At 44.2% G+C, this 16,411-nt stretch overlaps 1 protein-coding gene across 6 annotated transcripts in view; it reads left to right on the top strand.

Moving 5' to 3' along the window:
* The window catches only part of LOC124774975 (thialysine N-epsilon-acetyltransferase-like), a 137,337-nt gene extending 134,159 nt beyond the window's left edge, over positions 1–3,178 (top strand). For all 6 annotated transcript variants that reach the window (XM_047249713.1, XM_047249715.1, XM_047249712.1 and 3 more), the window contains one exon: positions 2,661–3,178. In XM_047249713.1, coding sequence (XP_047105669.1) covers positions 2,661–2,867 — 207 coding nt within the window. In that variant the 3' untranslated portion in view covers positions 2,868–3,178. The remainder of the gene's footprint in view (positions 1–2,660) is intronic.
* The last annotated feature ends 13,233 nt before the right edge of the window (positions 3,179–16,411 follow it).

Below are 16,411 nucleotides of genomic sequence, written 5' to 3'. Positions count from 1 at the left end.
GACTTTATTAATAATATGTTGTATTTTTCATTCATGCCATGAGCACTGTATACATCACTCCGGTTTATGTCTTTCAGGAGTGTCGTAAAATAATCACTGTTTGGCTTACTGGCTATCCTCTTGCATTCAGATTTAGTAGATTTTATATCCTGGTCATTACTAACATTTTACAAAATGAACTCCATGTCATGGCCTGAGAGACTATTGACTACTGGTTTTGTAATATAATTTTGTTCATTAGACCCTTCTATAAGTATATTAACTATTTCATTTTTCTTTTGCTATTAAATGGACCAGTAAAGCATCAAGGTGATTTATGAACAGATTACAGTGCTCAGCATACACTTTGTAAGGGGTTTGTTATGAAACTGTACAGTCTGTACTCTTAAATTTATGACAGTTCCTTATGAATGTGGCAACTCCTCCTTTCTCTGTTTCTGCTCAACAAAAATAAGATGCTAACCTAAATCCTGTAACACTTAACACAACTCTACCAATGGTCACATGATGTTCGGAAATGCAGCTTATGTCAACTGGATTTGATGACTCAGAATCATACATGCAGATAACTAGTTCATTGATTTTACTTCTTAGTCATCAAATATTTTGATGCAATGAAGATAGGTGGCATTTCACATTGTTTGAGATAAAACTGGGTGGAAATTTCTACTGATTGCTGAAAATATGTAACCAACAGTTGTTTGTGCTGATGGCACTATGCCAGAATTAAGTTGTTTGGAATCTTTCTCAAGCTGAAAGTCTGCTTCAATCCTAAGCTCTCTTAAAAACTTAGTTTCTTTCTGTCCGTCTTACCTTAAAAATTATGCTTCTCTGATGCCAGTAATCACTGTTATACTCATGACAGTGCCATCCCCCTCCCCTTAAATTTTCTGATATTAGCCCAGCCACTTTTTCCTTTCCTTTCCTATTGAGGCAAAGGCCATTCCTGGTATAGGCTAATCTACTGATGGAATCAACAGTAACAGAATGAAACTGAATGGTCAACTTTGGTTTACTGGGACAATTTTAGGGAAGTGTGCTCTATCTATGAAGGAGACCACATATAGGGCAGTAGTGTGAGCCATTTTTGACTAATGTTTGGGTATTTTGGATCCACACCATGTCGGATTAAAGGAAAACATTGAAGCAATTCAGAGACAGACTACTAGATTTGTTATCGTTAGGTTGGAGCAACCTGCAAGTATTATGCTTCAGGAACTCAAATGGGAATCACTGGATGGAAGGTGACATTTTTTTCAAGGAACACTATTGTGAAAATTTAGAGAAGTGGCATTTGAGGCTGACTGCAAAATTATTCTACTACTGACCAATGTGCATTTCCTATTGGGACCTTGGAGATAAGAGTAGAGAGAATAGGGTTCATACAGAGGCATGTAAACAGTCATTTTTCATTCAGTTTATTTGCAAGTGGAACAGGAAGGGAAACAACTAGTAGTGATACAGGGTACCCTCTGCCAAGCACCATATGGTGCCTTTGTGGTATGTTTGTGGATGTAGATTTGTAGATGAGTTGTCTTCTGATGAGGATCAGTTGTCTTCAGGAGAGTGTTTACTCTTTTTCATTTTTGTTTGTTAAGTATCATATTCTACTGATGTAAAAGTTTCAGCCTTAAAGTAAGATGTTGCTTTTGTAATGAAATTCTTCCAGCTGCCACTCATGTAGCAGCATAAGTTGCAGCATAAACACAGATATACTATGTGTCTCACTACAATGAAAAAGAAATAAAGCTATATTGATAGACATTTGTAGACTTATTCTATTGTATACAGCTACACATAGGACACTAACAAGCATCAAATCTCCAGATTCCAGAAAGTTACATTACACACCTAAAGTATGACTGATAATGTGTGCCATACTTTCAGCATATGTCTAACTGAAAAATGTTCCATCTTTTGAAAATTCGTTAAAATATTTTCATTACTTCTGATTTTAAAGAAGAATACTCTCATCAGTTTTTTCTTGTGTCATGGTAGTTTCACAGATATTTATTTCTGTTATGTGCAACAACCAAAATTTTTGAAGTTAGCTTTCGCATTAACCCTGTCAAATTTCTGTTATTTATTTCTATACAGGAAATAGTTTGCTTTTATGTCTTATTCATGTCTTATTGTCATTTACTATGAATAAAATGTTCCACATTAAGAGTGAATTAAGAGTGGATTAAGAGTGAACTTTCTTCTTTTTAACTTAGAAAAGTGCACTAAGTTTTCATTTATTTTTCACAAACTGTTGTTTCCGTACATTCAGGCAGCAAAATTCTAAGTACTGCTGATGGTCACATAGCCTTTTCATTTTACTGTTTCTATTTATCTTGTGTTTTACAAAATCCCAAGATTTATAAATAAATATATGTCTCTTGGATCAGCCAGTGCATCACATTTTATGGATCCCATGATATTTCTTCTCAGCACTGTCAGGTGGTGGTCTTCTTTTACCGTATGCAGTTACTACTTCACATCGCCTGACAATGTTGAGCAGTTACCATGAAGGAATACTGTGTAATACAAAAAACTTGATCTGGCAGCAGGCCCAAGAGATGTATACTGAAAATATACACTAGGAAAGCCTGAAGAGAGGTATCTCTAAATTAGTTGAAAAATGTCATCCAGTTATGAAACAATTTTTTCCCTTTCAGAAAGGAATTGAGACTGGATGTGTTCAAATGGACCTTGTTGTACTCAATTGGAATCCAGCTCAAATATTTTACAAACGAAAAGGTGCAACTGACATCACTTCTGAGAAAAACTTCAATTACTACAGTATTGACAGAGATGCTATGGAGCACCTGCTTGCCTACAAGTACAAACATACACTAGTGGACACAAAATCTGTTAATTTGTGAAGTCACTGTTATTAGTAGCTGTTCTTATTGGTTTCTTAAGTGATTAATTTTCAGCGTGGATGAAAATCAGGACTGTTATTAAAAAGTAAAGAAAGGTATTTTGTAATTCTGCATGTTATTTACTTTCTTAAAGTAACTTACAAAGAAAAAATATTTTTATGAAATACTCTGTCTGTTCAATTGTGTTCCATTAGTCTTGTTGGATTGTTGTAAAGTACTTTTATTAATGTTAACACTGAGGTATTATACGACAATGCTAAATAAGAATTTACTTGATCAAAATATTGAATAAATAATCAGTAAAAAAGCTATCTGGCCCTTTGTTTCTATAATTATTTAGTTATGTGACTTGGTGGCAAAAAAAGTTTTTTTGCACATAATAAAGTTTGACCAAGCATCCACAGAGAATTCACAGTAATAAATAATAATTTATTAGTGGAGATTCTTGGATGGAGGAATACATAAAATAAGGGAAAGGTAACCACTCACCCATAGTGGATCAATGCAGGGAGCACAGTAACACATAACATAAAACAGCATTCACACTAGCTTTCGAGCTAGCTCTTTTCCCAGCAGTAGTACACAAATGCACACATGCCAGCACGCAGACATCCAAACACACTTTCCTGTGACCATGGCAAGAGTCTTGCTCCTTCATATTCAGCTGCTAAGAACTGAGCAAACAAAGCTAAATCAGCTGTATTCCATACTTACTCTGCACCAATTCTGATCTAGCAAGTGGAACTCATACCCTCTTACGTAAGGGTAAAAGACAACTACAGGCTACAAAAATGATATTCATCAGAATCATAAATTAGATGTCTAAGAAAGACAAGGTCAAAAGTCAAATAAATGAAAATGAAGCTGACACCAAAATGCCCTTTACTGGTATTACAGGGATGGACAGACTGAAGTTGTATGGTTACCTGAAGAGAACTGAGAAAAGTATAAGGGGGTTCAAAAAGAAATGAGCTGGAGGCATAATGACAGAAACCAGTACCTGTATGTTAGAAGTATTGTCCCTGGCTGTTGAGACACTTGTCACACTGTGACACAAGGTGTGAATGGCTATCTCATAAAATTCCCAGGGCTGCAATGTTCACCAGTGCCACACATACAGCTGGACGTTGTTGTCCGAGGTGAATCGTTTGCCCCTCAGAACCTTTCTAAGGGGACTTTGGCTTTCACTGTCACTCAACAGTCCTGGGTAATGAGTGCATCCACCAGCTGGACGATGTCATCGGTAGTGCAGTGTGGTGCTCCAGACCATGCATCACCAGCTAATGACACCTGTCCTTCCCTGAAGCGCTTGTGCCATGCCTAACCCTTGCAAGGGTCATGCAGTGTTTGCCGTACACTTGTGACATTCATTGATGAATGTCTGTTCCGCCTACTCCTTCAGCTGTCAGAAAATGAACACCTCTTTGCTCCTCTTTTGACGCCTCCATGTCACTGTTTGCAACGTGACTGGCAGCATTGGATGGTTGATACATGTTGCTGCTAGCTCCGTATATTCATGTGACGTGCACATGTGCCCTCTGTCAATGGCCTGTGAACTTCCACACTCCAGTCGGAACCACACCTCGTTACACATGCCACAATATTACCCTCGGTCACCGGTTTGTGCTTTCCAGACTCTGGCTCATTTCTTTTTGAATGCCCCTTATATAACATCAAGAAAGCTCTTCACTGTATAAGAGTCAGAGAAATGTTATTTAAAGGCAGTGAAATTAGAGTCAGATAAAGGAAGCTAGAACTGTGAAGATGCCATGGATCAAAAATTGTAGTGACAGAAACATATTTTCAGTACACCTGGATAACTGACCGAGCGACGTGGCGCAGTGGTTAGCACACTGGACTCGCATTCGGGAGGACGACGGTTCAATCCCGCATCCGGCCATCCTGATTTAGGTTTTCAGTGATTTCCCTAAATCCCTCCAGGCAAATGCCGCGATGGTTCCTTTGAAAGGGCACGGCAGACTTCCTTCCCCGTCCTTCCCTAATCTGGTGAGACCGATGACTTCGCTGTCTGGTCTCCTCCCCCAAAACCAACCCCAACCCAACCTGGATAACTGGTGTTTGGAAGTGACGATAATAATGAAATAGGCAGCTGTGTTCAGTGCAGTTACATGACTCTTTAAGATGGTTCATGTGTAGCTCTCACTGCACAGCAGAAAATATTGAGAATGTGTGCAGTATACCAATGTACTGTCAACAGTTAAAGGTGAATGAACCAGCATATGCCATAGACATATCAAAATAATTAGTAAAATATGTTTCACATAAAGAATTAACTTTATGAAGACTGTGTGCAACATGAGCACCTCATTTGTTGCTTCCTGACCAAAAGCAAATGTGAAAACTAATGTTCTTATCAAAAGGAAAATGCACATAAGAAACTGCAAAATTACTGAGAGACTGAATGGGTGGCCATACTTACCTTCAGCAGGTGACTTTGCAAGTACTGTAAACAGACACATTCAAAAGTAGAAAACGTGTCTGTTGCCAGTACTTACAATTTCATTCCCTGGAGATAAGTACTAACCAGCAACACTGTCTCATTTTGACTTTAAAACTAGTGTTTGGCCAATTTTAAAGAAAATTAAATTGAGTTTACCATGAATTTGTTACTCTGGATAAGATGTGTGTCCTCCATTTCATACTAGAAAGAAACCAGCAATCAGGCAATTTGAAAGCCAACTTTTTAGTGAACTTTTACTACACTGTGTGACTCCAAACACCTCCACACTACAAGCTACCATTCAGCCAGCAATGGTACAGTAGAAGAGTTTCATTGTATGCTCTAAACCGACTTAAGTGAAACTCATCAACATCATCTGCAGTACTGCCTCTAGTCCTACTCACTTTAAGGACAATAGTGAAGGAGGACATACAATGTATTCCTGCACAATTCCAGGAGAACTACTCATGCCAGCATCTGTACAGCCAGTTCTCCCTGAGCTATGCATGCATTTTACAAAGCAGCTCAGCTTCAGAATGACGAACATTCATCCAACCAATCCTGTCAGAGACGGCAACTAGAGAGAGAGAGAGAGAGAGAGAGAGAGAGAGAGAGAGAGAGATGGTTGGTTGGTTGTTTGAGGTTAAAGGGACCAAACAGCAAGGTCATCAGTCCCTTGTTTCAAATAGACTCCATTCTGCTAACGGGACATCTCAGAAAAGTCAGAACAATAAAACGGAAAAAGGGGAAACGTAAAAGGGCAGTCACGTTGTCAATAGTAAAAACAAATGAGGGAAGTTGGCAAGAGAACGAACCCAACACTATGCTGAAGCAGCATAGCCAAGACCACCTGTGACTTAAAAGGTACAACTGCTATAATGCAGAAAGTACGTATGGGAATAGAAAAACTAACCAAGCCTTAAAAAGAAGGGGTAAAAACAGAGTAAAAGGGAAAGAAAAGAGGATTCCGGTCAGGGAGGTGAATCGGGAATCTCTGAACACTGCCTACAGTGGGAGACGCCCAAACACTCACCGCCCTGCCCCAACACCAGAGGGAGATTAAAAACTTTAAAACTGAGAATAAAAACCACTCTCCCGGAGGAAACCTAGAACCAGAGAGACCATCCGGGAATCGTCAGCCAACATCAAAGGTAAAGTGTGGGGGAGTCTGTACTTAGCACGCAGAGCCAAAAGAAGGGGGCATTCAACCAAAATGTGGGCCACTGACTGGAAGGCTCCACAACCACATAGCGGGGGTGGCTCATCACGCAAAAGGAAACCATGGGTCAGCCTGGTATGGCCAATGCGGAGACGACACAGTGTGGTCGAGTCCTTGCGGGAGAGGCGAAAGGAAGAACGCCATGGGCCTGGATTCACCTTAATGGCACGAAGTTTATTAGACAGTGGAGTAGCCTCCCAAGAATTGGCCCATGACTGTGCAAAGTGGGATTTGATGTGAAGCCGTAAATCCGCTGCAGGAGGGGTGACAGAAAACGGGGGGTAAGTAACTGCTCCCCCAGCCAAACGATCAGCGAGCTCATTACCCGGGATACCCACATGGCCCGGGACCCATAGGAAGTCAATGGAACAAGCAGCACGGTGAAGATCAGCGAGATGGTCATGGATGGCAGAGACCAAGGGATGGCGCGAAAAACACCGGTCAATAGCAAGAAGGCCACTCATCGAGTCCGTACATAACAAAACGCGGTTGTGTTGGGATTGTTTAATAAAGGTAAGGGCCCGGGAAATTGCCATCAATTCCGCAGTAAACACCCCACATCAGGGTGGCAGTAGATGATTTTCCGTTCCAACAAAGGACGTGAAGGCATACCCAACATGATCAGCAGATTTAGAGCCATCAGTGTAAAAAACAACAGCATCCCGAAACTCCCATAAAATTTGGCGGAAAAAGGAACGGAACACCACCGGGGGGATGGAATCTTTCGGACCGCGGCGGAGATCCATCCGAATTCGAGGCCGAGGAACTAACCAAGGAGGGGTGGAGGGGAGGGAGCGAGGAAGACAGGACAAAGAAGGAAGCCGAAAATCACGGTTAAGAGACGCAAGGCGCAGTCCAACCGGTAAACCCGCCCGAGGGCGGGAGTCAGGCGGGCGACGTCCATGGTCTGGGAATAGGATAGAATAGGAAGGATGAACGGGAGAAGAACGGATAGTAAGGGCATAAGACACCAGAAGCTGGGACCGCCGAACAGAAAGGGGGGGGGATCCCAGCTTCAACCAGGAGACTATCAACAGGGCTAGTAGGGAAGGCACCGGTGGCCAAACGGATACCACAATGGTGGACCGGATCCAGCACGTGCAGCGTGGAAGGAGCAGCTGAACCATAAACTTGACAACCATAGTCCAAACGTGACAGAACTAAAGCACGATAAAGACGGAGGAGGAGGGAACGGTCCGCACCCCAAGAGGAGTGGGCAAGGAAGCGAAGGACATTGAGTTTACGGAAACATCCTACCTTCAGGAGTCTGATATGGGGCAGCCAAGTGAGCTTGTTGTCGAAAAGAAGACCTAGGAAACGAAACTGTGGAACCACAGGCAATCTTTGTGCAGCGAGATAGAGCTCTGGATCAGGGTGGACCGTAGTACAGCGACAGAGGTGGACCACCCGCGATTTTAAAGGAGAGAATTGAAACCCGTGTGAGAGGGTCCATGCAGAGGCACGCCGTATAGCCACCTGGAGCTGCCGTTCTGCAGATGGCATTGAGGAGGAACTAACCCAAATGCAGAAATCATCCACATACAGGGCAGGGGCGACCAAGGGACCGACAGAGGCCACAAGTCCATCGATAGCAATGAGGAAAAGAAGGACACTCAAGACAGAACCCTGTGGGATGCCCGTCTCCTGGGTCCGTGGAGAACTAAAAGCAGTACCAACTCGAACTCTGAATGACCGATGGATCAGGAACTGGCGGATAAAAATCGGGAGTGGGCCCCGAAGACCCCACTGATGAAGGGTTAGTAAAATGTGATGGCGCCAGGCCGTGTCATAGGCCTTGCGAAGGTCAAAAAACACTGCAACCAAATGGCGGCGCTGGGAAAAAGCCTGCCGAACTGCGGATTCCAAGCGAAGTAAATGATCGATTGGAGATCGTCCCTCTCGAAAGCCACACTGGTAAGGGGACAATAGATCCCGAGATTCGAGGACCCAAGTGAGCCGACGGGCTACCAGCCGTTCAAGTAACTTACAACCAACATTGGTCAAACTAATTGGCCGATAGCTGTCAACAGATAGGGGGTTCTGACCAGGCTTAAGGACAGGAACCACAATGCTATCCCTCCACTGAGAAGGGAAGTCACCCTGGAGCCAGATACGGTTAAACACCCGAAGAAGATGGTGCCGTTGTGGAGCACTGAGATGTTGAAGCAGCTGGTTATGAATGGAATCTGGGCCAGGGGCCGTATCGTGAGAAGAAGATAGAGCAGAAAGAAATTCCCATTCAGTGAAAGGTTCGTTGTAAGATTCTGACTCACAAGTGGTGAAACATAAGGTGACAGCTTCAGCCTGCTGTTTTTGATGAAGGAAAGCAGCTGGATAGGAGGCCGACGCTGATGCCACTGCAAAATGGGTCGCAAGATGTTCTGCGAGAACTAATGGGTCCTACAAATGCCATCTGGGAGGTGAAGGCCTGGGAGGGTGGACTGCCGATGGCAACCTTGGAGAGAGCGAAGTGTAGCCCATACCCGTGACAGAGGGACAGTGGAACCAAGGGAAGAAACGAATCGTTCCCAACATATCCGCTTGCTCTGTTTGATTAAATAACGGGCTTTAGCGAGAAGGCGCTTAAAGGTAGAAAGGCTGGCTACAGATGGGTGCCTCTTAAAGTGTTGCAAAGCTCGACGGCGATCACGGATGGCAATGGCAATGGCCGTACTCCACCACGGGACTTGCCGACGACGAAATTGTCCAGATGAGCGCGGGACAGCAAGGTTAGCAGCGCGAACAATCGCGTCAGACACGTCACGTAGGACGTCATCAATACAACCCGACAAAGAGGGAGAAAACTCGACCTGTGCAGTATATAGAGGCCAATCGGCGCGGTGGAAAGACCAACGAGGTAACCTCTCCATCGGGGAGCGGAAGGGAGCGTGATAATCAACGGGAAATGGTCACTATCACAAAGGTCGTCGTGTGGCGACCAGTGTAATGAAGGGAGGAGAGAGGGAGAAGAAAGAGAAAGATCAATGGCAGAAAAGGTACCATGACCAGCACTGAAATGAGTAGGGGAGCCATCATTAAGAAGGCACAGGTCGTGGTCTGCAATAAATTGGTCTATAAGAAGACCTCGTCTAGATGGAAAGGCACTGCCCCACAAAGGATGATGAGCATTAAAAACCCCAAGGAGGAGGAAGGGAGGAGGAAGTTGCTGAAGAAGGGTGGTTAAGGCAGCAGGTGTAAGAGTCCTGTCAGGAGGGAGATAAAGATTGCAAACTGTGACTGCAGAGTCTAAGTGGACCCTAACAGCAACCGCTTCCAATGTAGTTTGGAGAGGAATCCACGTGCTAGCAATGTCTGTACGGACCAACGTACAAACGCCACCAGAAGCCCGCAAGGGTCCGACCCGATTTCGACAGAAAACACGGAACCCATGGAGGGTCGGTGAGTGAGCATCAGTAAAACGAGATTCCTGGAGAACCACACAAGCTGCAGAGTAGGACGAAAGAAGGGATTTTAATTCTGGAAGGTGACAATAGTATCCATTACAGTTCCATTGGAGAAATGCTAAATCCAGTCATACCGCCGGGTCCCCACCCGTCACCGACAAGGAGGGGGCGACATCCATAAACGACAGGTCAGAATCCGGTTGTGAAGTCGGGGAAGGGACCTCCGATGACACCAGAGGCTCTTTGTCCCGGGACTTATGTTTCTTCTTCTTTTCAGGCTGAGATCGAGGAGGGCTGTGTGGCATAATGGAGCCAGCTGCAGCAAGATCAGGAACAGAAAGAGACCGGGCGACCTGGGGGCCGATAGACCGCGGCTCTCGCGGTCGCCGCGCTGCAGCAGACCTTTGACCTGGAAGGTGCCGGGAAGGGGCATCCCGGGAGAGGCGCCCTTGACCGGCAGACGCCGAAGGAGTGGGACACTTCTCCGGCTGGGGAGGGGGAGCAGCGCCCAGAGGAGAAGGTGTGGGAGCCGCAGGGGAGGGGGGAAGGAGACGGGTCCGGGATGGGGGTAAGGAAGGGGGAGGAAGGGATGAAGATGTAACCAAGGCGTAACTAGATGTCATGGACACAGGGTGCAATCGTGCATATTTCTTACGGGCCTCTGTGTAGCTTAAACGATCAAGGGACTTATACTCCTGTATCTTTTTTTCTTTCTTATAGACTGGGCAATCTGCTGAACGTGGAGAATGACTACCATGACAATTTACACATACAGGAGGGGGAACACAGGGACTCCCCTCATGGAGTGGACGTCCACAGTCACCACAGAGAGGGTCCTGAGAACAGCGAGAAGACATGTGGCCAAAACGCAAGCACTTAAAACACCGCATAGGAGGTGGGATGTACGGCTTCACATCACAGCGATAGACCATAATCTTAACTTTCTCAGGAAGGGTATCCCCTTCAAAGGCCAGGATAAAGGCACCAGTATCAATACGATTATCTTTAGGACCCTTCTGAACACGCCGAACAAAATGAACACCCCGCCGTCCGAGATTGTCCCGAAGTTCCTCATCAGTTTGAAGGATGAGGTCTCTGTGAAAAATCACACCTTGTACCATATTTAGAGACTGGTGAGGGGTAATGGACACGGGAATTGTGCCAAGATGGGTACAGGCACGAAGGGCCGCAGATTGGGCAGCCGAAGCAGTTTTTATCAGCAACGAACCCGACCGCATCTTGCTCAGGGAGTCCACTTCGCCGAACTTGTCTTCAATGTGTTCCACAAAGAATAAAGGTTTGACACTGGTGAAAGTATCTCCATCAGTCCTGGTGCAAACTAGATAACGGGGGAAAGGTTTTGCCCCTAGACGACGGGCCTGACCCTCCTCCCAGGGGGTAGCCACGGAAGGGAAGGCCGAAGGGGCAAGAGAAGAAGCACTTGAGGAATCAGTACCACGCAGAGAGACGGCCGCAGAAGAGCGGCCAGATTTTTGGACCCGTATGCGTTTCATCTGCATAGCGTCCGCCCTGATACCACCCACTCCGATCAGGGGCTCTCCTCACGGGCGCCACCCAGCCACAGCAAGGGCCGTCTGGCACGGCGGCCATTGCCGGGAGTTCCGATGCTCCAGGATGACGAGCAACCACTCCAAGGCATGCATGAGGAGGTCACAGCTCAGGTATCAGAAGTGTGATCCCTGTGTGTTCAGGGGGCTCAACCAAAAGGGTACATAGCGACCCCACCACACGGGCTGGCTACCGTGCTGGCTATGCACCCTAGCATCAGACAACGACGTAAAAGAAAAGGTGGAATGTACTAGGAGGGCACACGTCGGAGACACTAGGTAAGGTGCTCTTCCCCAAATGGCTCACACTACGGAAGAGAAATTTTGGAATGGAGGTCAAACCCCAGAGGGGGACCAAGGAATGCCAAAAGGAGGAGATGATTACGCAACAAAGCCGGAGTGTAAAACCAACAGAACCAGGAGGATAGCAGGGGCCAACATAAGCAAGGACACCAATAGAGGGAGAGGAGAGGGCGAGGGGAAAGGGATATGGAGGGGAAAGGAGGGGAAGGGAAAGGAAATGCAGCCCGGGAGAGAAAGAAGGCTGCAATGGCTCGGGGCCCCGTGCTCGCCACGCACGTATCCACAAAAGAGTTGTGGACCCCCTGGGGGGGGAGAGAGGGAGAGGGAGGGAGGGAGGGAGGGGGGGGGGGGGTATTCATGCACAGAGACCTGGAAAAATGAGCCACATGTGGCCCAGAGATGATATGGTGCATCTACCACTCATCTGACCTTACTCTGGACACTACAGGGTAATCACAAGAGGAAGTCACAATTTCAAAATTGAAAAGGGTGATGGGCAAGAGACAATCTCAAAGGGCAAATCAAACCTGTACACCAATCAGGGTAGACTCCTTACTTAACCAACAACGTCATTCCCCAATGTGGCAACCAATGCTTTTGCAGAAAGCTTTGCCGAACCCTCAGCACCATAAGAGGAAGCAAAAGCAACAGTCGCAGAGCAGGAACAACTCTTGCCTGCACCAGCTGTTTTCACAAGAACCAGTAGACACATAAAGTCCAAGTTCCCCCATACACCGGGAGCACCCGCTTCACAAAAAAAAAATGAAAAAAAGGGTAGTATTCTATGACTGCAATATCAATGAGTCACTGTTGGAATCAGCCAACTCATACAAATATCTGGGTGTAAAACTTTGTAGGGATATGAAATGGAATGATCACACAAGTTCCCCTGTGCTTAAAGTAGGTATAAACTTCGGCTTAACTGCAGACTACTGGGAGATTCAACCAGTCTTCAAATGAAATTGCTTCCCAATCACTTGTGCGACCAGTTGGAAATACTGCTCAAGTGTGTGGGACCCATACCAGGTAGGACTAACAGGGGATACTGAACATACACGGAGAAGAGCAGCACAAATGGTCACTGGTTTGTTTAATCTGTGGAAGAGTGTTACAGAGAGACTGAAGGAACTGAACTGAAATACACTTGAAGGCAGACATAAATTATTCCAAGAAAGACTATTAACAAAGTTCCAAGAACCAGCTTTAAATGATTACTCTAGAGATATATTACAGCTCCCTACGAATCACTCACACAGGGATCATGAGGATAACATTAGAATAATTACTGTAGGGCGAGCATAAGGGAACAATTGACGGGAATGGGGGAAAGAAATACTGTAGAAGAAGAATGGGTAGCTTTGAGGGATGCAATAGTGAAGGCAGCAGAGGATCAAATAGGTAAAAAGACGGGGGCTAGTAGAAACCCTTGGATAACAGAAGAAATATTGAATTTAATTGATGAAAGGAGAAAATATAAAAATGCAGTAAATGAAGCAGGCAAAAAGGAATACAAACGTCTCAAAAATGAGATCGACAGGAAGTGCAAAATGGCTAAGCAGGGATGGCTAGAGGACAAATGGAAGGATGCAGAGGCTTGTCAAGATAGATACTGCTTACAGGAAAATTAAAGAGACCTTTAGAGAAAGGAGAACCACTTGCAAGAATATCAAGAGCTTTGATGGAAACCCAGTTCTAAGCAAAGAAGGGAAAGCAGAAAGGTGGAAGGAGTATACAGAGAGTCTATACAAGGGCGACGTACTTGAGGACAATATTACGGAAATGGAAGAGAATGTAGATGAAGATGAAATGGGAGATACAATACTGCGTGAAGAGTTTGACAGAGCACTGAAAGACCTGAGTCGAAACAAGGCCCCAGGAGTAGACAACATTCCATTAGAACTACTGACAGCCTTGGGAGAGCCAGTCTTGACAAAACTCTACCATCTGGTGAGCAAGATGTATGAGACAGGCGAAATACCCTCAGACTTCAAGAAGAATATAATAATTCCAATCCCTAAGAAAGGAGGTGTTGACAGATGTGAAAATTACCGAACTATAAGTTTACTAAGTCACAGCGGCAAAATACTAACGCGAATTCTTTACAGACGATTGGAAAAACTGATAGAAGCCGACCTCAGGGAAGATCAGTTTGGATTCCGTAGAAATGTTGGAACACGTGAGGCAATACTGACCCTACGACTTATATTAGAAGAATGATTAAGGAAAGGCAAACCTACATTTCTAGCATTTGTAGACTTAGAGAAAGCTTTTGACAATGTTGATTGGAATACTCTCTTTCAAACTCTGAAGGTGGCAGGGGTAAAATACAGGGAGCAAAAGGCTATTTACAATTTGTACAGAAAGCAGATGGCAGTTATAAGAGTCTCGGGGTATGAAAGGGAAGCAGTGGTTGGGAAGGGAGTGAGACAGGGTTGTAGCCTCTCCCCGATGTTATTCAATCTGTATATTGAGCAAGCAATAAAGGAAACAAAAGAAAAGTTCGGAGTAGGTATTAAAATCCGTGGAGAAGAAATAAAAACTTTGAGGTTCGCCAATGACATTGTAATTCTGTCAGAGACAGCAAAGGACTTGGAAGAGCAGCTAAACGGAATGGACAGTGTCTTGAAAGGAGGGTACAAGATGAACATCAACAAAAGCAAAACGAGGATAATGGAATGTAGTTGAATTAAGTCGGGAGATGCTGAGGGTATTAGATTAGGAAATGAGACACTTAAAGTAGTAAAGGAGTTTTGCTATTTGGGGAGCAAAATAACTGATGATGGTCGAAGTAGAGAGGATATAAAATGTAGACTGGCAATGGCAAGGAAAGCGTTTCTGAAGAAGAGAAATTTGTTAACATCGAGTATAGATTTAAGTGTCAGGAAGTCGTTTCTGAAAGTATTTGTATGGAGTGTAGCCATGTATGGATGTGAAACATGGACGATAAATAGTTTAGACAAGAAGAGAATAGAAGCTTTCGAAATGTGGTGCTACAGAAGAATGCTGAAGATTAGATGAGTAGATCACATAACTAATGAGGAGGTTTTGAATATAATTGGGGAGAAGAGGAGCTTGTGGCACAACTTGACTAGAAGAAGGGATCGGTTGGTAGGACATTTTCTGAGACATCGAGGGATCACTAATTTAGTATTGGAGGGCAGCGTGGAGGGTAAAAATCGTAGAGGGAGACCAAGAGATGAATACACTAAGCAGATTCAGAAGGATGTAGGCTGCAGTAGGTACTGGGAGATGAAGAAGCTTGCACAGGATAGAGTAGCATGGAGAGCTGCATCAAACCAGTTTCAGGACTGAAGACCACAACAACAACAACAACAACAATTACTGCAAGCACGGAGGCATTCAAACAATCATTATCCTCACACTCCATATGTGAATGGAACAGGAAGAAACACCAATAACATGTACACTGGAACGTATCCTCTGCCATGCGTCTTACGGTGGTTGCAGAGAATAGGTGTAGATAAATTAATAAAAGAAACTGTGTTATATGCTGCCATCACATCCCATGCAAAACTCATATGTTTAAGGTTAATTTTAGTTGCTGATCTACGACAACTTTTTGTGTGATAGTCATATCTCCCTCAATATCTTACCCTTCAAGATTTATAGGTTTTGTTTACGTCTTCTGTTTGGCTTTTAAGAGTTCAGTTGCCTTATCTATACTGGAGTTAGCTAGCGAAACTACATAAATATTAATCACCGACGCTTGCAAAACTGTTGCACATACAAGCCAGAGAGCTGCCTAACAATAAATAAGCCTGCCGTATGCCATAAACTCATATTTAAAGAAACAACTTGCAGTGTTAGAAGGTTTCAGTCCACGTCTTCATGAAATGCTACAAATGTCCGACAACATACAAATAAATTCCACCAACTAATCAATCTGATTCTGCCCACAGCACTTTTTTCACTTCATGTTGGAACCATACCGCAATGCATTTCATTGTAAAATATTAAATACCATAACAGCATGATATATATAAAAATTAAGTTGAGGGTAGTAACTGAGTACGCTCATCTCGCACAATCCAGACTGCTGCTCACTGATTAAATAATTTTTTCGTCATTTTTTATAAATTTTATATGATGAAACGAAACAATTTATAATAAATAACTAACAAGAAACAACTTCTATTAACCACAAACACCACAATGAAACGAAATTTGGAGAGTTGTGGGCAAACGTGCATTAGAAGATAATGAGCTTGGGAGTGCCTTGATTAACAATGGACAGAAGACGCCAGACAGGAAAACTTTCTTCCTCAGAATCTTGACGTTACAGGACAGGACGGCCAGTACGGATGCTGTCATTTGAAATTCATTGCAGAATGTTTTGACAGGACAGGACATGAGGTGACGTGACAGCCAGGGTGAGCTGGTCTAGGCCGGTATTACACTATCAAATTTCTTTGTCCAAAATCTTTGTCAAAGATATTTGATAGTGCAATAGGGACTTTGTCAAATGTCGTCCAATATTTGATCAAATCTTGGGCCTCGCTGTACATTTGATCAAAGAAACCGCTTGTCTTCTGTTCACTGCAATCACTGCAATGTGACATGTTACCGCA

The sequence above is a fragment of the Schistocerca piceifrons genome, chromosome 2 (genome assembly GCF_021461385.2).
Source record: "Schistocerca piceifrons isolate TAMUIC-IGC-003096 chromosome 2, iqSchPice1.1, whole genome shotgun sequence".
NCBI lineage: Eukaryota > Metazoa > Arthropoda > Insecta > Orthoptera > Acrididae > Schistocerca > Schistocerca piceifrons.
This window is presented reverse-complemented; position numbering and strand designations above follow the sequence as displayed.